This window comes from Corylus avellana, chromosome 2, assembly GCF_965113065.1.
Source record: "Corylus avellana chromosome 2, dhCorAvel1.hap1.2, whole genome shotgun sequence".
Classification (NCBI taxonomy): domain Eukaryota; kingdom Viridiplantae; phylum Streptophyta; class Magnoliopsida; order Fagales; family Betulaceae; genus Corylus; species Corylus avellana.
The window spans coordinates 10,248,566-10,265,019 of NC_142491.1; the positions used below are offsets into that span (position 1 = coordinate 10,248,566).

The 16,454-nt window shown below is 36.0% G+C and overlaps 1 protein-coding gene across 2 annotated transcripts; it reads left to right on the forward strand.

Moving 5' to 3' along the window:
- The first annotated feature begins 3,181 nt into the window (after positions 1-3,181).
- On the forward strand, positions 3,182-14,247 carry EMB2766 (structural constituent of nuclear pore). 2 transcript variants are annotated; one of them, XM_088513249.1, is made up of 10 exons: positions 3,182-3,886; positions 7,434-8,494; positions 8,797-8,890; positions 10,837-10,915; positions 11,466-11,588; positions 12,014-12,091; positions 12,416-12,519; positions 12,758-12,845; positions 12,936-13,034; positions 13,786-14,247. In XM_088513249.1, exons 1-10 carry the CDS (start codon positions 3,282-3,284, stop codon positions 13,876-13,878), a joined length of 2,424 nt encoding a protein of 807 aa, XP_088369375.1. In that variant the 5' UTR covers positions 3,182-3,281; the 3' UTR covers positions 13,879-14,247. The 2 variants fall into 2 exon arrangements, with proteins under 2 accessions (XP_088369375.1, XP_059445987.2); XM_059590004.2 differs by lacking the exon at positions 3,182-3,886 and having other exon boundaries at positions 6,871-8,494.
- The last annotated feature ends 2,207 nt before the right edge of the window (positions 14,248-16,454 follow it).

A 16,454-nucleotide genomic window follows, 5' to 3' on the forward strand; every position in this document is an offset into this window, starting at 1 on the left:
CACAATATGATTGAGTTTCTTAAAAGTTAAATTTATCTCATTTCCAATCATGTTGTGCCACATCATGTTATAAAAGTTTTTTTTGTAAAATTTTGTTTGTAAACCTACCATTCCTCAATCATATAATATAAATGTACCCTCTTCTTACTGTTGTCATAGGCGGATGCCCCGATAGGCAGGGATGGAACTAAAAAGTTAATTTTAGGGCGGTCAGATTGTAGTAAAAAACATTTTAGGAGGCAGCGTACAAAAACATGACCTAAAAATGTTGTTTTTATAACAAATTTAAAAGTTAAAAAGTACTTTTAATCAAAATAAAAAAATTACTAGAAGGGGCCTGGAAGTGGGCCATGACCCACACTGGCCCCCCTCTAACAGTAGCTCCCCTCTAACTCCGTCATTGCCGATAGAGATGTGCATCAGAGATGGCGGAGTTTCAAAACTTCATATCCTTTCATTTTATAGGTAGAACTTACCCATTTCCAGATTTCATGGGTTATTAAAATCTTGTCAAACAAAGGTGATTTCATGTGTTAACAAATTATAAAATAGTAGCCTTGTAGGTCTAATAATTTTTTTTTTCTTTTTGAATAAAATGATTTCATGATTAATAGAATCAATAATCAATTGCAAAATTATAGGAGGAAGCATGATGCAGAGAAGTCCTGCTATGCGGCTGCCTAGCGTCGGACATATATTAAAAAAAAATAATAAAAAAAAATTTTGTCTTTTTTTTTTGTTAGTTAAATTTCTATGAGTTAATATTTAATTTTTAATGCCTCATAACTTGTTTTTAGATTCAAAATTAAAATTTAGGAGAAGAAGGTTAACCTTTTAGGGATTGTATCACCCAAAAGGGATTCAATCATCCTAAATTTGGTGCTAATGCCTAAAATCTGGTGCTAATACCTCAAATTTAGTACTAATACTTTAAGTTTGGATTTTCCTTTAATATCTCTCTTCTTCAATTTTTATTTTTTATTTTTTTTTAAAAGAGCAAAATATCTGACATTATTATTATTATTTTTTTTAAAAAAAATCTTGGTCACGTTAGACTTTGGCAAATGTTAGGATGACCCCAGGCTGCCGAAAATCTATACCCGATGCAGAGAAGTAACTGGAAAAACCATAACCAAAAGATTGGTAATTTGGCTGAGCAGAAAAGGAAAAAAGAAAAAAGAAGATAAATAAAGAAGATAAATAATATTTGGAGTTAAATTTCAAATTAAAAAATGATATTATGCATTCTCACATGTCTATCTCTCAACATTTTTATTTACGTGACACATTTACATTCACTTGATTTTTAGACCGGCTTAATTGGGATTTCCCAATGTAAGGACCGTTTGGGTTTGTGGTTTCAAAAAAAGCCATTTTAAAAAAGCAATTAAATATTTAAAAAAATCATAGTTTGATCTTTACAATTGCAGAAAAGTATCACAATGTTAGCACCTACTCCTTGAGGGAGGCTCTTTAGTTGTTATCGTCAAAAACCACACATGACGCATCACTACTAATTGAAGAGTTGCTCATATTATTTCTTATGAGAAATACTAAAGGCACAATTTTGGATCAACTTTTTTTTTTATGTGGTCATTTAAAAAAAATAAAATAAATTTTTAAAGCAATAACATCTTATGTGGTCCTTTTTTTTTTGGTTTTTTTTTTTTTAATTTAAAAAAAAATGGTCTTTTTCTTCATAATAATGACCATTTTTTTTTTTTAAAAAAAAGGACCACATATGATGTTATTGCTTTAGAATTTATTTTATTTTATTTTATTTTTTAAAAAAATAAAAAATAAGAAAAAAATTTGATCAAAGTTGTACCAAAAAATTGTGCCTTTATCGTGACTCATTTCTTATACTCTTGGTCTCCTTAACTCTTTTGCCAGATGGACTATCACTACAATCGATAAGAGTGTAAGAACTTGTTTGCAATTGCGTTTGAGAGACCTAAAAGTGCTTTTAATACTAAAAAAAGTCTATTTTTTTTTTAAAAAAGTACTTATTTAGTAAAAAAATTAAAAGCGTTTTTAAGGATCCAAAAAGCCTAAAAATGGCTAAAATGTACTTTTGACAAAAATTTAAAAATGAAGATTTTTTCTGAAAGCTCTTTTTGACTTAAAAACTCTATTTCTCAAACATAATCTCAAATAGATTCTAAATCGTCATACACACAACAAAACTCAAGAGGTCGCTACCACCTGCTCTTCTTTTAGCTTTTCCTCATATACTTTCCCAATGTTAGATACTCCACATGATAGTGGTAAAGATCTCCTTTGGTAGACTTTTGTGTGCCCTTTGTTTGACAAGCCGTGTATCTTTTCTTTTAATTGTATTCTCATTTGTAGGATTTGCATATGTTTTTATTTGTTGTTTTGGTATATATATATATATATATATATGTTTTTATTTTTTTGAAATCGTCTCATAAACTTTAGGCGATAAAAAGTAATGAGAGTGAGAGCAAAAATTAGCAATAGCTTTTTTTTTCTTAAGTTTAGAGCACAAAATTACTTTTTATTTCACTATGAAAATATATTTTACAATGGTTTCCCTTACATTTTCCTATATCATTAAAATATTATTTCTTTACAAAATACAAGCTTTATGCCTACCTTAACTTTTTTCACAAAATCTTAACACAATCTTCAATTAAAGATAAAAGGATAAAAGAAGAGAGAGAAAAAAAGAAATATTTATATTAAAATAATGTATAGGAAACCACTTTTGGTTTCCTACACATTGAAAAATACGGTAACAATCATTGAAGGTTGGTTAAATATAAAAAATCTGAAGTGAGTGGAGTTTTGTGTTTTGTGTTTTTTTTTTGGGTTGAAATTTTTCTTAAATATAAGGAAGAGAATGACATATAAGATATCTGTGACTAGTGCTCTTAATAGATGTTTGGGATTGCGTTTGAGAAATAGAGCTTTTAAGTTAAAAAATATTTTTTGGCTTGAAACTTTTGCCAAAAATGTGTTTTTGACTATTTTTAGGTTTTTTGAACCCTTAAAAGCACTTCTCATTTTTTTATCAAATGAATATATTTTTTTTTAAACAAATTTTTTTAGTGTTAAAAGCTTTTTAGGACATTTCAAACGCAATGTCAAACATACCTTTAGTAGTGTCAAATCAACCTAAAAGGAAAGAAAAAAGTTGAGGAGAGTGGCCTTCCCAAACAAGCTTACTAGTCTATGACTGCTGAGAGACCGCTTTACCCTCCGAAAACCCTCCAGTCATTCGTACAGACCCGCCAGAAGCGAGCTAGAGAGAAACCATGTCGGGCTTCTCATTTGGATCTTCATCGGGTTCTTCTTCTTCACTATCCACGCCCGCATTCTCCCTCTCGAACTCGCCCTCCTCCGGATTATCATTCGGATCCTCCGCCCCCCGATTCGGATCCGCCACCGCCACCTCTTCTTCCCCATTCGGGTTCGGATCCTCTACTTCCACTTCCTCTTCTTCTTCAGCTCCTTCCTTCTCCTTCCCCTTCAATTCCGCTTCGACCCCCGCTTCCTCCTTGTTCGGAGCTGCACCGTCTTCTTCCTCTGCAACTTCCGCTTCCCCCCTGTTTGGGACAATCTCATCAACCTCAGTTTCGTCCCTATTCGGTTCAGCTAATTCTGGGTTTTCCTTGTTCGGGACCGCCTCATCTGCTACTACTTCGGTCTCCGCCGCGGCAGGTTCTGGTCCGTCCTTGTTCGGAACGACGTCGTCCTCCGCTCCCAAGTCTAGTTCCCTCCTGTTCGGAACGACGTCGCCCTCCGCGGCACCAACCTCTGGTTCACCTCTGTTCGGAACGACGCCGTCCTCTGCGGCGCCAACTTCTGGTTCGCCTCTGTTCGGAACGACGTCGTCCTCCGCGGCTCCAACCTCAGGTTCGTCATTTTTCAACTGTGTTTGAGATCCTTGATCATTACCGTTTGTAATAGGATAATGGTTATGGTGTTTATATTGACAGCTATGTCTTTCTCTCTGCTTTTGGGAATTTTCAGTCAATTTGATAATCGATTAACTGAGATGAAAATAGATTCACTCTGGGAATCTTAATGCTGAGCTATTCAAATTCGTGTAGGTGATGGAGGGGACGAGGGTGAGGTAGTAAAGAAACCCATGTGTCCAAATTCTGTAGAGGAGGCTAAGAATGATTCTGCTGCTGCAGCTTCTAAGGCTTTCGGTGCAGTAGATGAAGAAGAAAGTGCTGAAACTTCCCCTTTATCATCTCTCTGCGTAGAAGTAGACAGACATGTCCCTTCTCCTCACAATGTCCCAATAATCAAACGTATTTTGCAGAAACATGGGGACATCACAAACGGCAGCATATTGAGGAGTTTGGAAGCAAAGTTGGCTTTCCTGGACTTGATTGGTGATGTAGTGAATCGGCTTTGCACCCATACATTGGAGACCCTTTGTTCCCATGAACTTCAACTCATGGAGACAAATGTAGCCGATGCAGTTGCTGTTGGGTTCAAGGTGGAATGGTTGCAGCAAAGGGTGGATGAAATCAAGACAGCTAAATACCAGGCATGTTCTAAAGAGTTGGATGAGTTGGACAAACAAATAGAGGCTGCAAAAACATCTTTGATGGAGATGGAGCTACGACGGGACGATTTGGCAAGGGATGTTGCTGCCATAAAAAAAGCTAAAATTGAAGGAAATGGTTTTTTGGGTTGTACCCTTAGTGAAGGGCTGCTGTGATTAGTTTCTTCTAGAATCGGTGCAGGCCGGAGTAATGCTATATACCTAATAAGTATCCACATTCCATTTCCTTTCCTAAAGTTGATGTGATTTGATCCGTTATAGCATTTGGTGGATGAAAATGAAATTTTTGGTTGGACCATGCTACATCAACTTTTGACAAATAGAAGATGAATACTTGTCCGGTATATGACACTATTAATGCGGGGTGTGATGGTTGTTTGGAATATAAAAATGGGTTTTGTACATAGCTTCCTCATCCTCTTCTTTTGTTGTGGCTAAAAACCCATGAGGCTAGTAGTAAACAGCAGTAGATGGTGTTCTTCTTCTTTCTTTTTGTTGTGGTGTTCTCATGTCTCCTCATAATGGCATGGCCCGTATCTACTGTAAATAGTTTTAGGGAGGAATTTGATGCAAACATCAGGTAGAATTGGCTTGTTAGGAGATGGTGTCTAATAGCTTGTATATACATGTTAAGATTGCACTTAAACCATGTGAAATACTTATGATTGTAACATATTACCACGCTTCTGAATCCGGCGTCCATGCTATGGTGGCCCATGCTATTCCATAGGTTTGCCCTTAATGTGACTCGAACCGACGTGGAGATATCAATGCACCATGCACAAGAGAAAATAATGCATATGCATTACACTACAAACTCATTTTTTGAATTTTTGCGAAGTGCATTGAGATCCCTTGCTATCTGAATTTCAAATTCAGGCCGTTCAATGAGTAGTTACGAGATTTATTTGTTTAGGACAAATGAGTTCTACAATTTACATTCTAAACTATCTAAAATAGGTGAATCCTATAATTTCCTCTCTTAAAGTACCTAAATTTCTCTAAAACTCACACAACATCATAATTGAAGATCATGCAAGATGCACAAAATTTATTTATTTTTACATTTATTTTTTGTAGTCTACAATGCAGTGTACATTCCTATAAGATAGGCACACCCAATGCACATAATTTTTCAAATGGTCACTTTTCTATTTTTTCTTTTCCAACAACAGTCATATTTTTCAAATGGTCATATTTTCTAACAGTTAAGTTCTTCAATGGTCATATTTACTCAATATAAATAGAACAATTTCCTCTAGTTACACAATCTAAATACAACTATTTCCTCTCTAATTTTCACCTGCTACAACCCAATTTTATTTATTTTTTCCATTCATTTTTTGCATTCCATCTATGGATTAGGTTTGGCAATGCATGTTGGCGTATTGGGTCAACTCACAGGTCAATATGATATGAATTCACCTGAACTGTGACGTCCCACATTGCCTGGACATGGAAAAGATGATGTGTTTATATGAAATATACTTTCTCTAAATGATATGAGGCCTTTTGGGGGTAAACCCAATAATAAAACCGATGTTACGTGAACACAACCCATTTAGTTAAACAATTCAAATTCCTCAACTTTAACACGCATAACCTGTTTAATTAACTGTTATGACTCTCCTGAAGTTTTAGGAATTTTTCAATTTTAACCAAAAAGTTCAAAAATTGGCAATTTAAACCTTCCGTTTAATTTTTCTGTTAAATTGGACGGAAATTTTTTTTAAAAAGCCTGAGGGTAATGATGTAGTTTCATAGATTTCCGTCTATTTTGACGGAAAAATTAAATGGAAGGTTTAAATTGTCAAATTTTAAAACTTCAGGGGGGGTAGATTGTCAATTTTTGAACTTTGGGGTTAAAATTGAAAAACCTATGAAACTTCAAGGGGGTAAACTACATTTTTCCCAATAAATAAGTTGTATAGAGTTGACCTAAATACAACTGGTTAACTTGTATATGAATTAAAATGCAAAAAAAAAAAAAAAAATCTTAATTTATACGGATTGCATATGAATTTTAACCTTAGGGTTTTGTTTTTTAATTGTGAAGAAAATCTAATTTATTTAGTACTGGTTATGTGGGTAATGGAGAGGTAAAATTGAAAGAGAAAATTGTTAGGATATTGACATTAAAATGTTTAAACCTTGTATGATTGTAGAAGTGTCTATGCTTAGGAATAAGTGAAATTTTTCCAAAAATTATAGACAGCGTTTAGTGGAGCAAACGACAGAAGGCTGGTCGTTTAAAGGAAAGAGTCATTTTGAAAAAGGAAAAAAAAAAAAAAAACAAAGAGAGAGGAGAGAAAAAGAAAGAAGAAGAAGAAGGCCGGCTTAGAGACAGCTTTACCCCCCAAAACCCTCAATTTCAAAACCCCGCAATCTCTCGCACGCAACCACCAGAGGCGAGAGAAACCATGTCGGGCTTCTCATTTGGATCTTCATCGGCTTCTTCTTCTTCACTATCCACGCCCGCATTCTCCCTCTCGAACCCGCCCTCCTCCGGATTATCATTCGGATCCTCCGCTCCCCCATTCGGATCCGCCACCGCCACCTCTTCTTCCCCATTCGGGTTCGGATCCTCCACTTCCACTTCCTCTTCTTCTCCAGCTCCTTCCTTCTCCTTCCCCTTCAATTCCGCTTCGACCCCCGCTGCCTCCTTGTTCGGAACTGCACCGTCTTCGTCCTCTGCAACTTCCGCTCCCTCCCCGTTTGGGACAATCTCATCAGCCGCGCCCACCTCAGGTTCGTCCCCATTCGGTTCAGCTAATTCAGGGTTTTCCTTGTTCGGGACCGCCTCATCTGCTACTACTTCGGTCTCCGCCGCGGCAGGTTCCGGTTCGTCCTTGTTCGGAACGACGTCGTCCTCCGCTCCCAAGTCTAGTTCCCTCCTGTTCGGAACGACGTCGTCCTCCGTGGCACCAACCTCTGGTTCACCTCTGTTCGGAACGACGCCGTCCTCTGCGACGCCAACTTCTGGTTCGCCTCTGTTCGGAACGACGTCGTCCTCCGCGGCTCCAACTTCTGGTTCACCTCTATTCGTAACGACGTCGTCCGTTGCGGCGCCAACTTCTGGTTCGCCTCTGTTTGGAACGACGTCGTCTGTTGCGGCGCCAACTTCTGGTTCTTCTCTGTTCGGAGCGACGTCGTCCTCCGCGCTACCAACCTCAGGTTCCTCTCTGTTCGGAACGACGTCGTCCGCTGCGGCGACTTCTGGTTTTGGTTCCACCCTGTTTGGAACAACAGCCTCATCAGCGAATACAGGTTTATCCCCATTCGGAGCTTCATCATCCGCTTCTCCATTTTCAACTTCGACCACCGTCTTTCCCTCTTCTTCTTCTTCTTTGTCTTCTGCTTCAACCACTCCTGCATTCCCATTCGCTTCAAGCTCAGCTCCAAGTTCAACCACAACCTCGCCTTTCTCTGCTACCGCTGGGATTTCATTCTCAAATTCTTCAGCTTTTTCAAAACCCACGACACCCTCCGCTGCTGTATCTTCCTCTTCAACTACAACAACGACTACGACAACCTCTTCTGCCTTCTCATTCGTCCCACCCTCTTCCTCAGCTTCTCAGCCTTCATTTGGGTACACAGCCTCTTCGGCCGCCGCTGCTGTTTCCACCACACCTGCAACAAAGGGTTCTTCTCTGTCCTTTGGAACATCTACGGCTCCGTTGTTCTCGACGGTCACCACCACGACTGCTTCCACTCCAGCTGCTACTACTACTAGTAGTACTACTACCGCTGCTACACAAGCTTCATTTTCTTTGCCCGCATTTGGTGTGAGTTCTTCGGCTGCAACTAGTGCTTCAACAGCAGCAGCAGCAGCCAGCTCCGCCTTTTCTTCGGGCAATGTAGGAGCTTTTACGGGCTTTGCGTTTAGCAAACCGTCGACGCCTGCTTCGTCCTTGCAATCACATTCGACTACTGCTGCGCCTACTTTTGGTGAGTTTGGCATTTTTAATTGTGTTTCAGATGTTATTGTTTTTCAGCTGTAGGAGGTGGTTATGATGTTTGTGTTAACTGCATTGTCTTTGTTTATGCTGGTGGGACTGTATGGCTCATCACCTTTCTAATTTATATGCATCTGCGTATCGCGTTATATTGTGTCATAGATTCTTAAGCTATTAACTTGTGATATCCTCTTCCAATAACAACTTGTTTAAATGCTGAAGTGCCTAGATCAAGCAGCAGTACCTTCTGTTTGATGTTCAAATATCCTTTGATTGTTCAAATTGATTTTGTAGGTGTCTCTTCAACTTCTGCAGCTGCAACAACTCCCAGTTTGAGCACTACTGGTGCGCAGACATCATCATCTCTTATTGTGTCCTCCAGTAGTGGGTATGTGTGCTTACTCTTAATAGTAAACTTGTTCACTTTTTTTTTTCCTGGAATCTAGATTACCTATTTACTTTTCATTTTTTAATTTTTTTTTGGTAGGTTACTGCTTTATCTTGCTTTCTTGGCAGTTTATTTGCTCTCCGTGTCCTCATAACTTCCCTTGACATGGGACATATTAGGGTCTGTCTGCATGTGCTTGTCATGGACGCTAGGATAGGAAAAATTATGATCTTGTAGTTTGTTATGGAGAGGAAAAGACTTTTAGGGTTTGTATATGGAATTAGGGTTTGGAAAGATTGAATGTTGGTTGTTGAAAGAGGCTGGGAATCAGGAATCTGCTTGCTGGAAACTCTGGACAATGCGATCAGGATTTTTGGGTTGTTTCAATAGGTTATTCGGTGACAAATAATAAGGAAATGTAGGTAGGCTTTTAGGATTTCAATAAGGAAGGGAGAGGATTTGGTTTGGTAGAGAAGAAAAGATGAATTTTCTTGATGTGAACGTGAACACTAATCATTGCATCAATTGTAGGCCAAACATAATTAAAAAATAATTCGAAAAATAAAATTATGTGCAGAATTTTATAAGATTTCAGGTCCGCCTGTGCACTATGCCCATAACTCATAAACTAGTAACTTAATTTAAAAACTATTTTGACCCTTAGATGTTTATATTTTAAGCTTCAAAATCATATAGGTCTTGCTTAGTCAGACGTTGTATGTTGGTCCTGCCTATGAAAGGTTCTTAAGCTGCCAAAACTGAAAATCACTCCGAACACAACAATTTGAGCTTTATTCAATTGTTTATTTTACTTCTTCGTCTCATATTGTTTGTCCAGTATTACATTTTGGAATGTCCGAAAAATTGTCTAGTTTGGAAAGTTGATCAGTAAAAACTTTATCCTAAATGCACTTTGATTTGTTGAAAGTTCAATGGTTTGAATTATTTTAATAAGTTTCCTTGACCATTTTATGGAGGTAGTATTTGAAATTTCTTCCATTTTATTTGAAAAACAAAGCACTAAATGACGTCCAGTTGGATTTTGTGAAGTGGACAAGCAATATGAGAGGAGAAAGAGCATTTCCCAAATCTGATTCAATGCTGTCTTCTTCGAGATCATTTTCCCATTTTGCTTGACAGTGGGGGCATAGCTAGAGGACCACACTTGTTTAAATTTGAAAACATGTGGATTAAAGCTGAGGGTTTTGTAGACTTGGTGAAGCAGTGGTGGGATTCATATAAGTTCTTAGGCACTCCATGTTTTGTCTTAACTAGTAAGCTAAAATGAGCCAAAAATTGATTTAAAGCGCTGGAATAAGGAGGTCATGATCCTAATTTGGATTTGGCTTTAATCAATGTTCCTAATTTCACCTCTTCTATCTTTTAGATCTAGTTAACTTTTTGGATTTTCGACACCTATAGGGTGGTTCTATCTCTTGTATACTCTTTGTGTACGAGGGCTTTGCCTTTTATTTCAATAAATTATTATTCATAAAAAAATATCGTGGAGGAATATATATATATTTTCAAAGTCTCTCAAATCTATATACCATTGAGAGCATAGATGATAATAATTGATTATATTTTAATCCCAAGAGGTTGGCCCAAGTGGTGGAGGCCTTGGTCTTGAGGTATTATCCCTTCAAGGTCCAAGGTTCAACACCTCATGGGTGCAAACAATTTCTTGGGGCCACACCCCCTGATGAAAAGCTAGTGATTTAACCAGTTCCGTGTAGGGAAACTTCCGAGGGTGCGGTGATGGAACCGAGGTTTACTTTACAGGGGTGGGTCCGAAGGGCCCTGCCTTGGAGAGGTTCCCCGACATAAAATATATATATATATATATATATATATATATATATATATATATATATATATATATATTAAGGTTTTCCAAGAAATATGAATTTGCTGCTTATAGTCTTCTGTTCTGTTTTGTCCTATAGGACAACTTCAAGTGTCAGCACTACAGTATCTACTGCACCAAAATTACCGTCTGAGATCACAGGGAAGACTGTTGAAGAGGTATTTCATGTCTTGTCGTTTTTACATTGCGATATTATAGATGAAATACCAGTTTGGTTTAGTTTTGCTTTATATGGAAAGAAGAATCTTGGACAATGGTACTTCTAGAGATATAGTCTTGGTGGGCAGTAACCTTGCGAGAGGAAAGTGGGATACTAAACTGTACACTACTTTTTTTTCTTTTTCCTTTCTTTAATCCTTTGGTGTTTTTTGTCTTTGAACTGAGGGAATAAGGAAACTGGTTTTTTAAAGAGAGAGTCTAGATGTGGAAAATAAAAAAGGAAAAGGAAGATTAATCTGTAATACATATGAATTTAAAACTAGGTTAAATAGTTGCTTCCTTCTGTCCATAACATTGGCCTATACATAGCTTTTATCAAAAGCTACTTTTATTTTGTAAGCAGAAAGGTGAGAGATTTATTTCAGCAAACCTGGGTCACCATTTTCATCAGACTTATTTCTAATTTTTTCCTGTTGTTCTCGCTCTTTCTATTCCACGAAAGGGTGTGATTTGATTTTATTTTTATTTTCTGGTTTCTTTTATTTGAAGATCATCAAGGAGTGGAATTCTGAACTACAAGAGCGTACTGGAAAGTTCCGAAAGCAGGCTAACGCGATAGCTGAGTGGGACCGGAGAATTTTGCAGAATCGTGATGTACTTCTTAGGCTCGAGGTAATTGATTTTCCGTTATCAAAAGAATAGTGTACTGTAGATTAATGTGAAATATATGAACTTCACAAAGCCATTTTTTCTATTTTATGTTGTAAGATCATTTATGAGATTTTATTGGAAGTTATTTGCCCTCAATGTCAATGGGTTGACAATTTTACTGAGATGGTGTATCATATGCCTTATTGATATTGAAACACAAGTTCTATTGCTTACTTACATTGGCAAGAAGATGACTTTTCTTCCCTCTCCCCCCCCCCCTCCCCCCAACACTCGCTTGCGCACAAAAAAAAAAGAAGGTGGGGGGGAAAAATTGATGGTGTTATCTTCACATTTTCATTGTGGAATAGTGTTTTATGATTAGCAAATGGTTTGATTTACATCATTGACGGCTACTCATTTTGTTTTGCCATTAATCTGTACTTTAGATTGAAGTGGCAAAAGTGGTTGAGACCCAAACTAACTTGGAGCGGCAACTGGAGTTAATTGAGACTCATCAACAAGAGGTATTTTAGTAAGGTCTTTTGTCTATGTTGGTCTAGTTGCCAAAATGTAGCAGTAAGAACATTGTCCATAAGTCATTATTGGAGGCATTCTTAGGAATGTGTAAATCCTTTCTTTGGCCATATTCGAAAAGCAAAATCTCTTGTATAAATGTTGGTGTTTAATTGTTTTTTGAGGCATATATACTAGTGAGTTTTTAGAAATGTAGAGATTAGTCTTTGAACATTTATAACTTCGGTATTTTATTGCCCCCAAATATGCATATGTCTAGACATAATTTTGTGTGATATACAGTAAATGAGTATAATTCTCTTTTCTTTTTTTAGGTTGATATGGCTTTGCAAAGTATGGAAGAAGAAGCTGAGCGTATTTACAAGGATGAGCGTGGATTGCTTCTTGATGATGAAGCTGCTTCCACAAGAGATGCAATGTGAGTACTCAGTTCTTTGATTTGGTTTGAGTTGATCTGATGGACCCAAGTACATGACTGGGCTGTACCACTGCTGCATATAGCTCTGTTGTACGCCCGGTTTATAAATGGGTTAGATTCAGGTTGCCATTATATGTTTGCAGAAGTTACACATTGTTTTGAGGAAAATTTTCTGGATTCTGCTAATATATTGATGTCACCTTTGTTCTTCTTTTTTTTTCCGGGGTGCTGGATACAGGTACGAGCAGTCTGAATTTATAGAGAGGGAATTAGAGCAGATGACAGAACAGATCAAATCAATTATTCAGACCCTAAATTCCAACCAGGTAAATGCTCTAATTTAATGTTTCCACTCCTAAACAAGGTTTTTTCCCAACAGATGCCAACAGTTGAAACCTACTTTATTGTTTCCTTAGGGAGGAGAACTTGATGCAATTGATGGGATGACACCACTAGATGTAGTAGTCCGGATTTTAAACAATCAACTAAGTTCTTTAATGTGGATTGATGAGAAGGTTAGTATTATGCATTTTTTTTGTTGTTGTTAAGTTTCTCACTCAGTTGACAGATCTCAATGCTGCTTAGAAAATTTCATGACATGTAGATTAGCTCTTATCTGTGTGTGTTTGCGTAATTCAGTAATTCCCATGTTTGGAATACTATGACCATGACGTTTACTAATGGTTTCATAAATTCAAAGACTTCAAAGTGCACTCAATTTTCAAATAAACCCTGACCCTTCTTTTCTAAAATGAAAAAGATTACTAATATTTTTGCATATATCTTTTAACTTATTGTTTACTGTTTGCTCTCGTAAATAAGAAACATTATGGCTTCGTTTGATAAAAACTATTTCCTTCTCTCTTAACAAACATTTAAAATTTCTTTCACTTTTATATTACGGAACACATTTTCAAACAAAAAAACAAAAAGCACCCCCTATAATCTTTTCAAGGCATTCTCGCAGTACTTCGGCAAGTCCTTGTGGTGGGAGCAACAATTGTTCTGCTTTAATTGTACTTTTCACATAAAATTGAGACACTGCTAACATTTTGTAAACCCTACTATACCAATGGTCCAAGGCATTCTCATTCCCTCAGTGCCCAAGGGGGAAAAAAATAATAATGAAGTAAGAAAATGAAAAAATACGAAGGTACAATGTGGTGGGTACATCCATTTTTCACATTAATTTTTCATTACTCTATGGAATATGTGCATACAACTTTAATTCATCGCCAGACCACTCACTGTCTTCAATGTCATCAGGCAGGGGAATTTTCTTCTCGCATTCAGAAACTCGCCAGCCAAGGTTCGACCGCAGATCGTGAATTGATGGGTCCAAAGTTGTGGAGGTCCTAACCTCCAGAATTGTAAACTACCTCAATATTTTAGAAACCTGCTTCTACCAGGTAAGGATTGGTTATTGCAGAGGAAAAGGTTTCGTTACACAACTCATTCGGTTTTTTAGGCAATAGCCTGCATTTGCAGTGCCTATGAATGTTGTTATTTGTAAGAACTGATATTCTGTCTCTAATAACATTTTTGGGATGTTTTTAGCAGTGGAATTCTGTAGAAAAAGGTAGAGTCTCTGTAGCCATCTGTTGAAATATTCCCCTGTTCGAATCTGCCAGTAAAAAATGCAGATTATTCTAACATGAACCCTACCCTCATTAAATGGACGACCATGACTATTGTTTCATGTGTAAATGTATATGTTTCTTTGAATTATTTCTCTTATTATTTTTTGATTATATCAATGGATTATAAACCTTCAAGCTCTATAGTTTGGGCATTTGGGCATGGACATTAGTTATGTGAAAATGTACTGTATATTGAACTTCTTGACACTTTTTGCAAACGTATTTTTTTTCCCCACTTGAATAAATGGTGCCTTTAGAAAATGTCAGAGACAAGGATCTCTCTGGAGGAACTATCCTTAAATGGTGAAGATTTTATTTTGTTGGATCTAATGGTATACATAATGCCATATTATTTAAATTTTTAAATGATGTGGTAACATATTTACCATTTCATCATATATACATTGTTAGAGCATGTCCAGCAATAGTAGCTAAAAATATATAGTGAAAAAGCGCAACTCTCTATTTTATCTACTTTTTTTTATACACTGTAATAGATTTTTTATTCTATTCTTTTACTTGCTTTTAAATATTATTTGTCATTTTTTTTTTTCTGATTATATATATTTTTTCTCATATTTTCATTTGGAAGAGAGGGATAGTGGGTGAGAAACAATTTTTTGTTTGTACATGCTAGTGGTATGCTCTTAGAAGAGTAAAGTAGTTTTAAAAATCTTATAATAAAGAACTTTTGATATTTTTTTTAAGGAAAATGCTAGGTGTTTTTCTAGTATTCTCATAGGGTTCTTTTAATTGTGATGTGCCTTTTAAAATCACCAATAGATTAAAAGTCAATAATGATAATCTCAAATTCAACGATAATTTTAAGAACTATATCACAATTGGGAGGACACCAGGACAACATTAGAAGAACACTTAACATTTTACTTTTTTTAATGAGATGAAGCCAAAATGAAAAATATGGAACAAAAAGATTTCTTATTACAATTGCAAGTTGCAACTCCTATAGCACCCATGTCACGTATGAAATAGTGATATAGTTTATAACATTATACTAAATTTTTTGATATTCCTTTTGATAAGTAAGCTCGTTAACTTTTAATTAAAAGCACACATTCCACTTTTCAAAGGTTCCAACCACCATCAGAACACTTGAACATCACATCACACCAGTCTACGAACATGTTTTGAGATTGTATTTAAGAAATTGAGTTTTTAAATCAAAAACGTTTTTTTGACATAAGCTTTATTTTTAAGCTTATGTCAAAAGTGGGTTTCAGTTATTTTTAGAGTAAAAAGTCAAATAAGTAATTTTGAAACTTTTTACCAAACAAGTTAGGCTGGACAGCTTTTGTTTGGAACAACTTTTTCGATACTAAAAGTACTTTTTAAACTTTAACGTAATTTCAAATAGGCTCTATATAAGTTGCCTGAAAGCAAAAGCTTTGCTTAGAAAGCTCTTTGGAAATCCTATTTGAAGCAAAACCCATTAATAATTTTCCAATTAATTAACTAAATTTCTGATTAATAATCATAAACTGAGTTGTCACTCTTATTAAACCATTTCCTTCATAATGGGATGCAGACAATGTCGTACTCTTATTTGACCATGAAACAACAAGTTGTATTTTCTCTCTCTATATATATCTTTGCTTCCACTATTACATTTTACAGTTTATAATTTCTACATCAGTGTCACGTTGTTTTATTTGTAGCTTTTTATTGATATATATTATCTCTATGAGTAATGGGGATGTTCCACTTTCAATTAAATTTGGTTATATAAAAGAAAAATAATTGCATTTTCTTTTGATTTAAAAGAAAATTTTGGTTGATAACCACTCACTAACCGTTAACTGCTTAGGCGGTTACAGTTAGCGATTTTAGGTTTTGAAAAAACCGCTAACCGCTATATATATATATATATATATATATATATATTATAGTAGACATTTTAAAACACTCTCCCTCACTTCAATCTAGTCCCCCAACAAACTCATTTCCATTCTCACAAAGCTGCATGAAGCTTTCTTTCTCTCATATAACCACAAGTCCTTTATTAAAATATTCATTTTCTCACACCTTGACCAGGAGGAGGACTTTGTATTTATAAGTTTTAAAATATTAATTAAATGACTATTTTTTTATTAAAGCTTTTAGGACAACTGGTAATTTAACAATAAAGAATTTTGTTACATAGCATGTAATGAGAGTAGCATCCCTAATGACAAAATGAATCCAGCTCTTTGGCCAGGACAGCTTCTAATCTTTTTTTCCCCATGGATGAGTAACTCGTTCATGTGAGTGGAAGAAAGAAGATAAATCACAAACAAC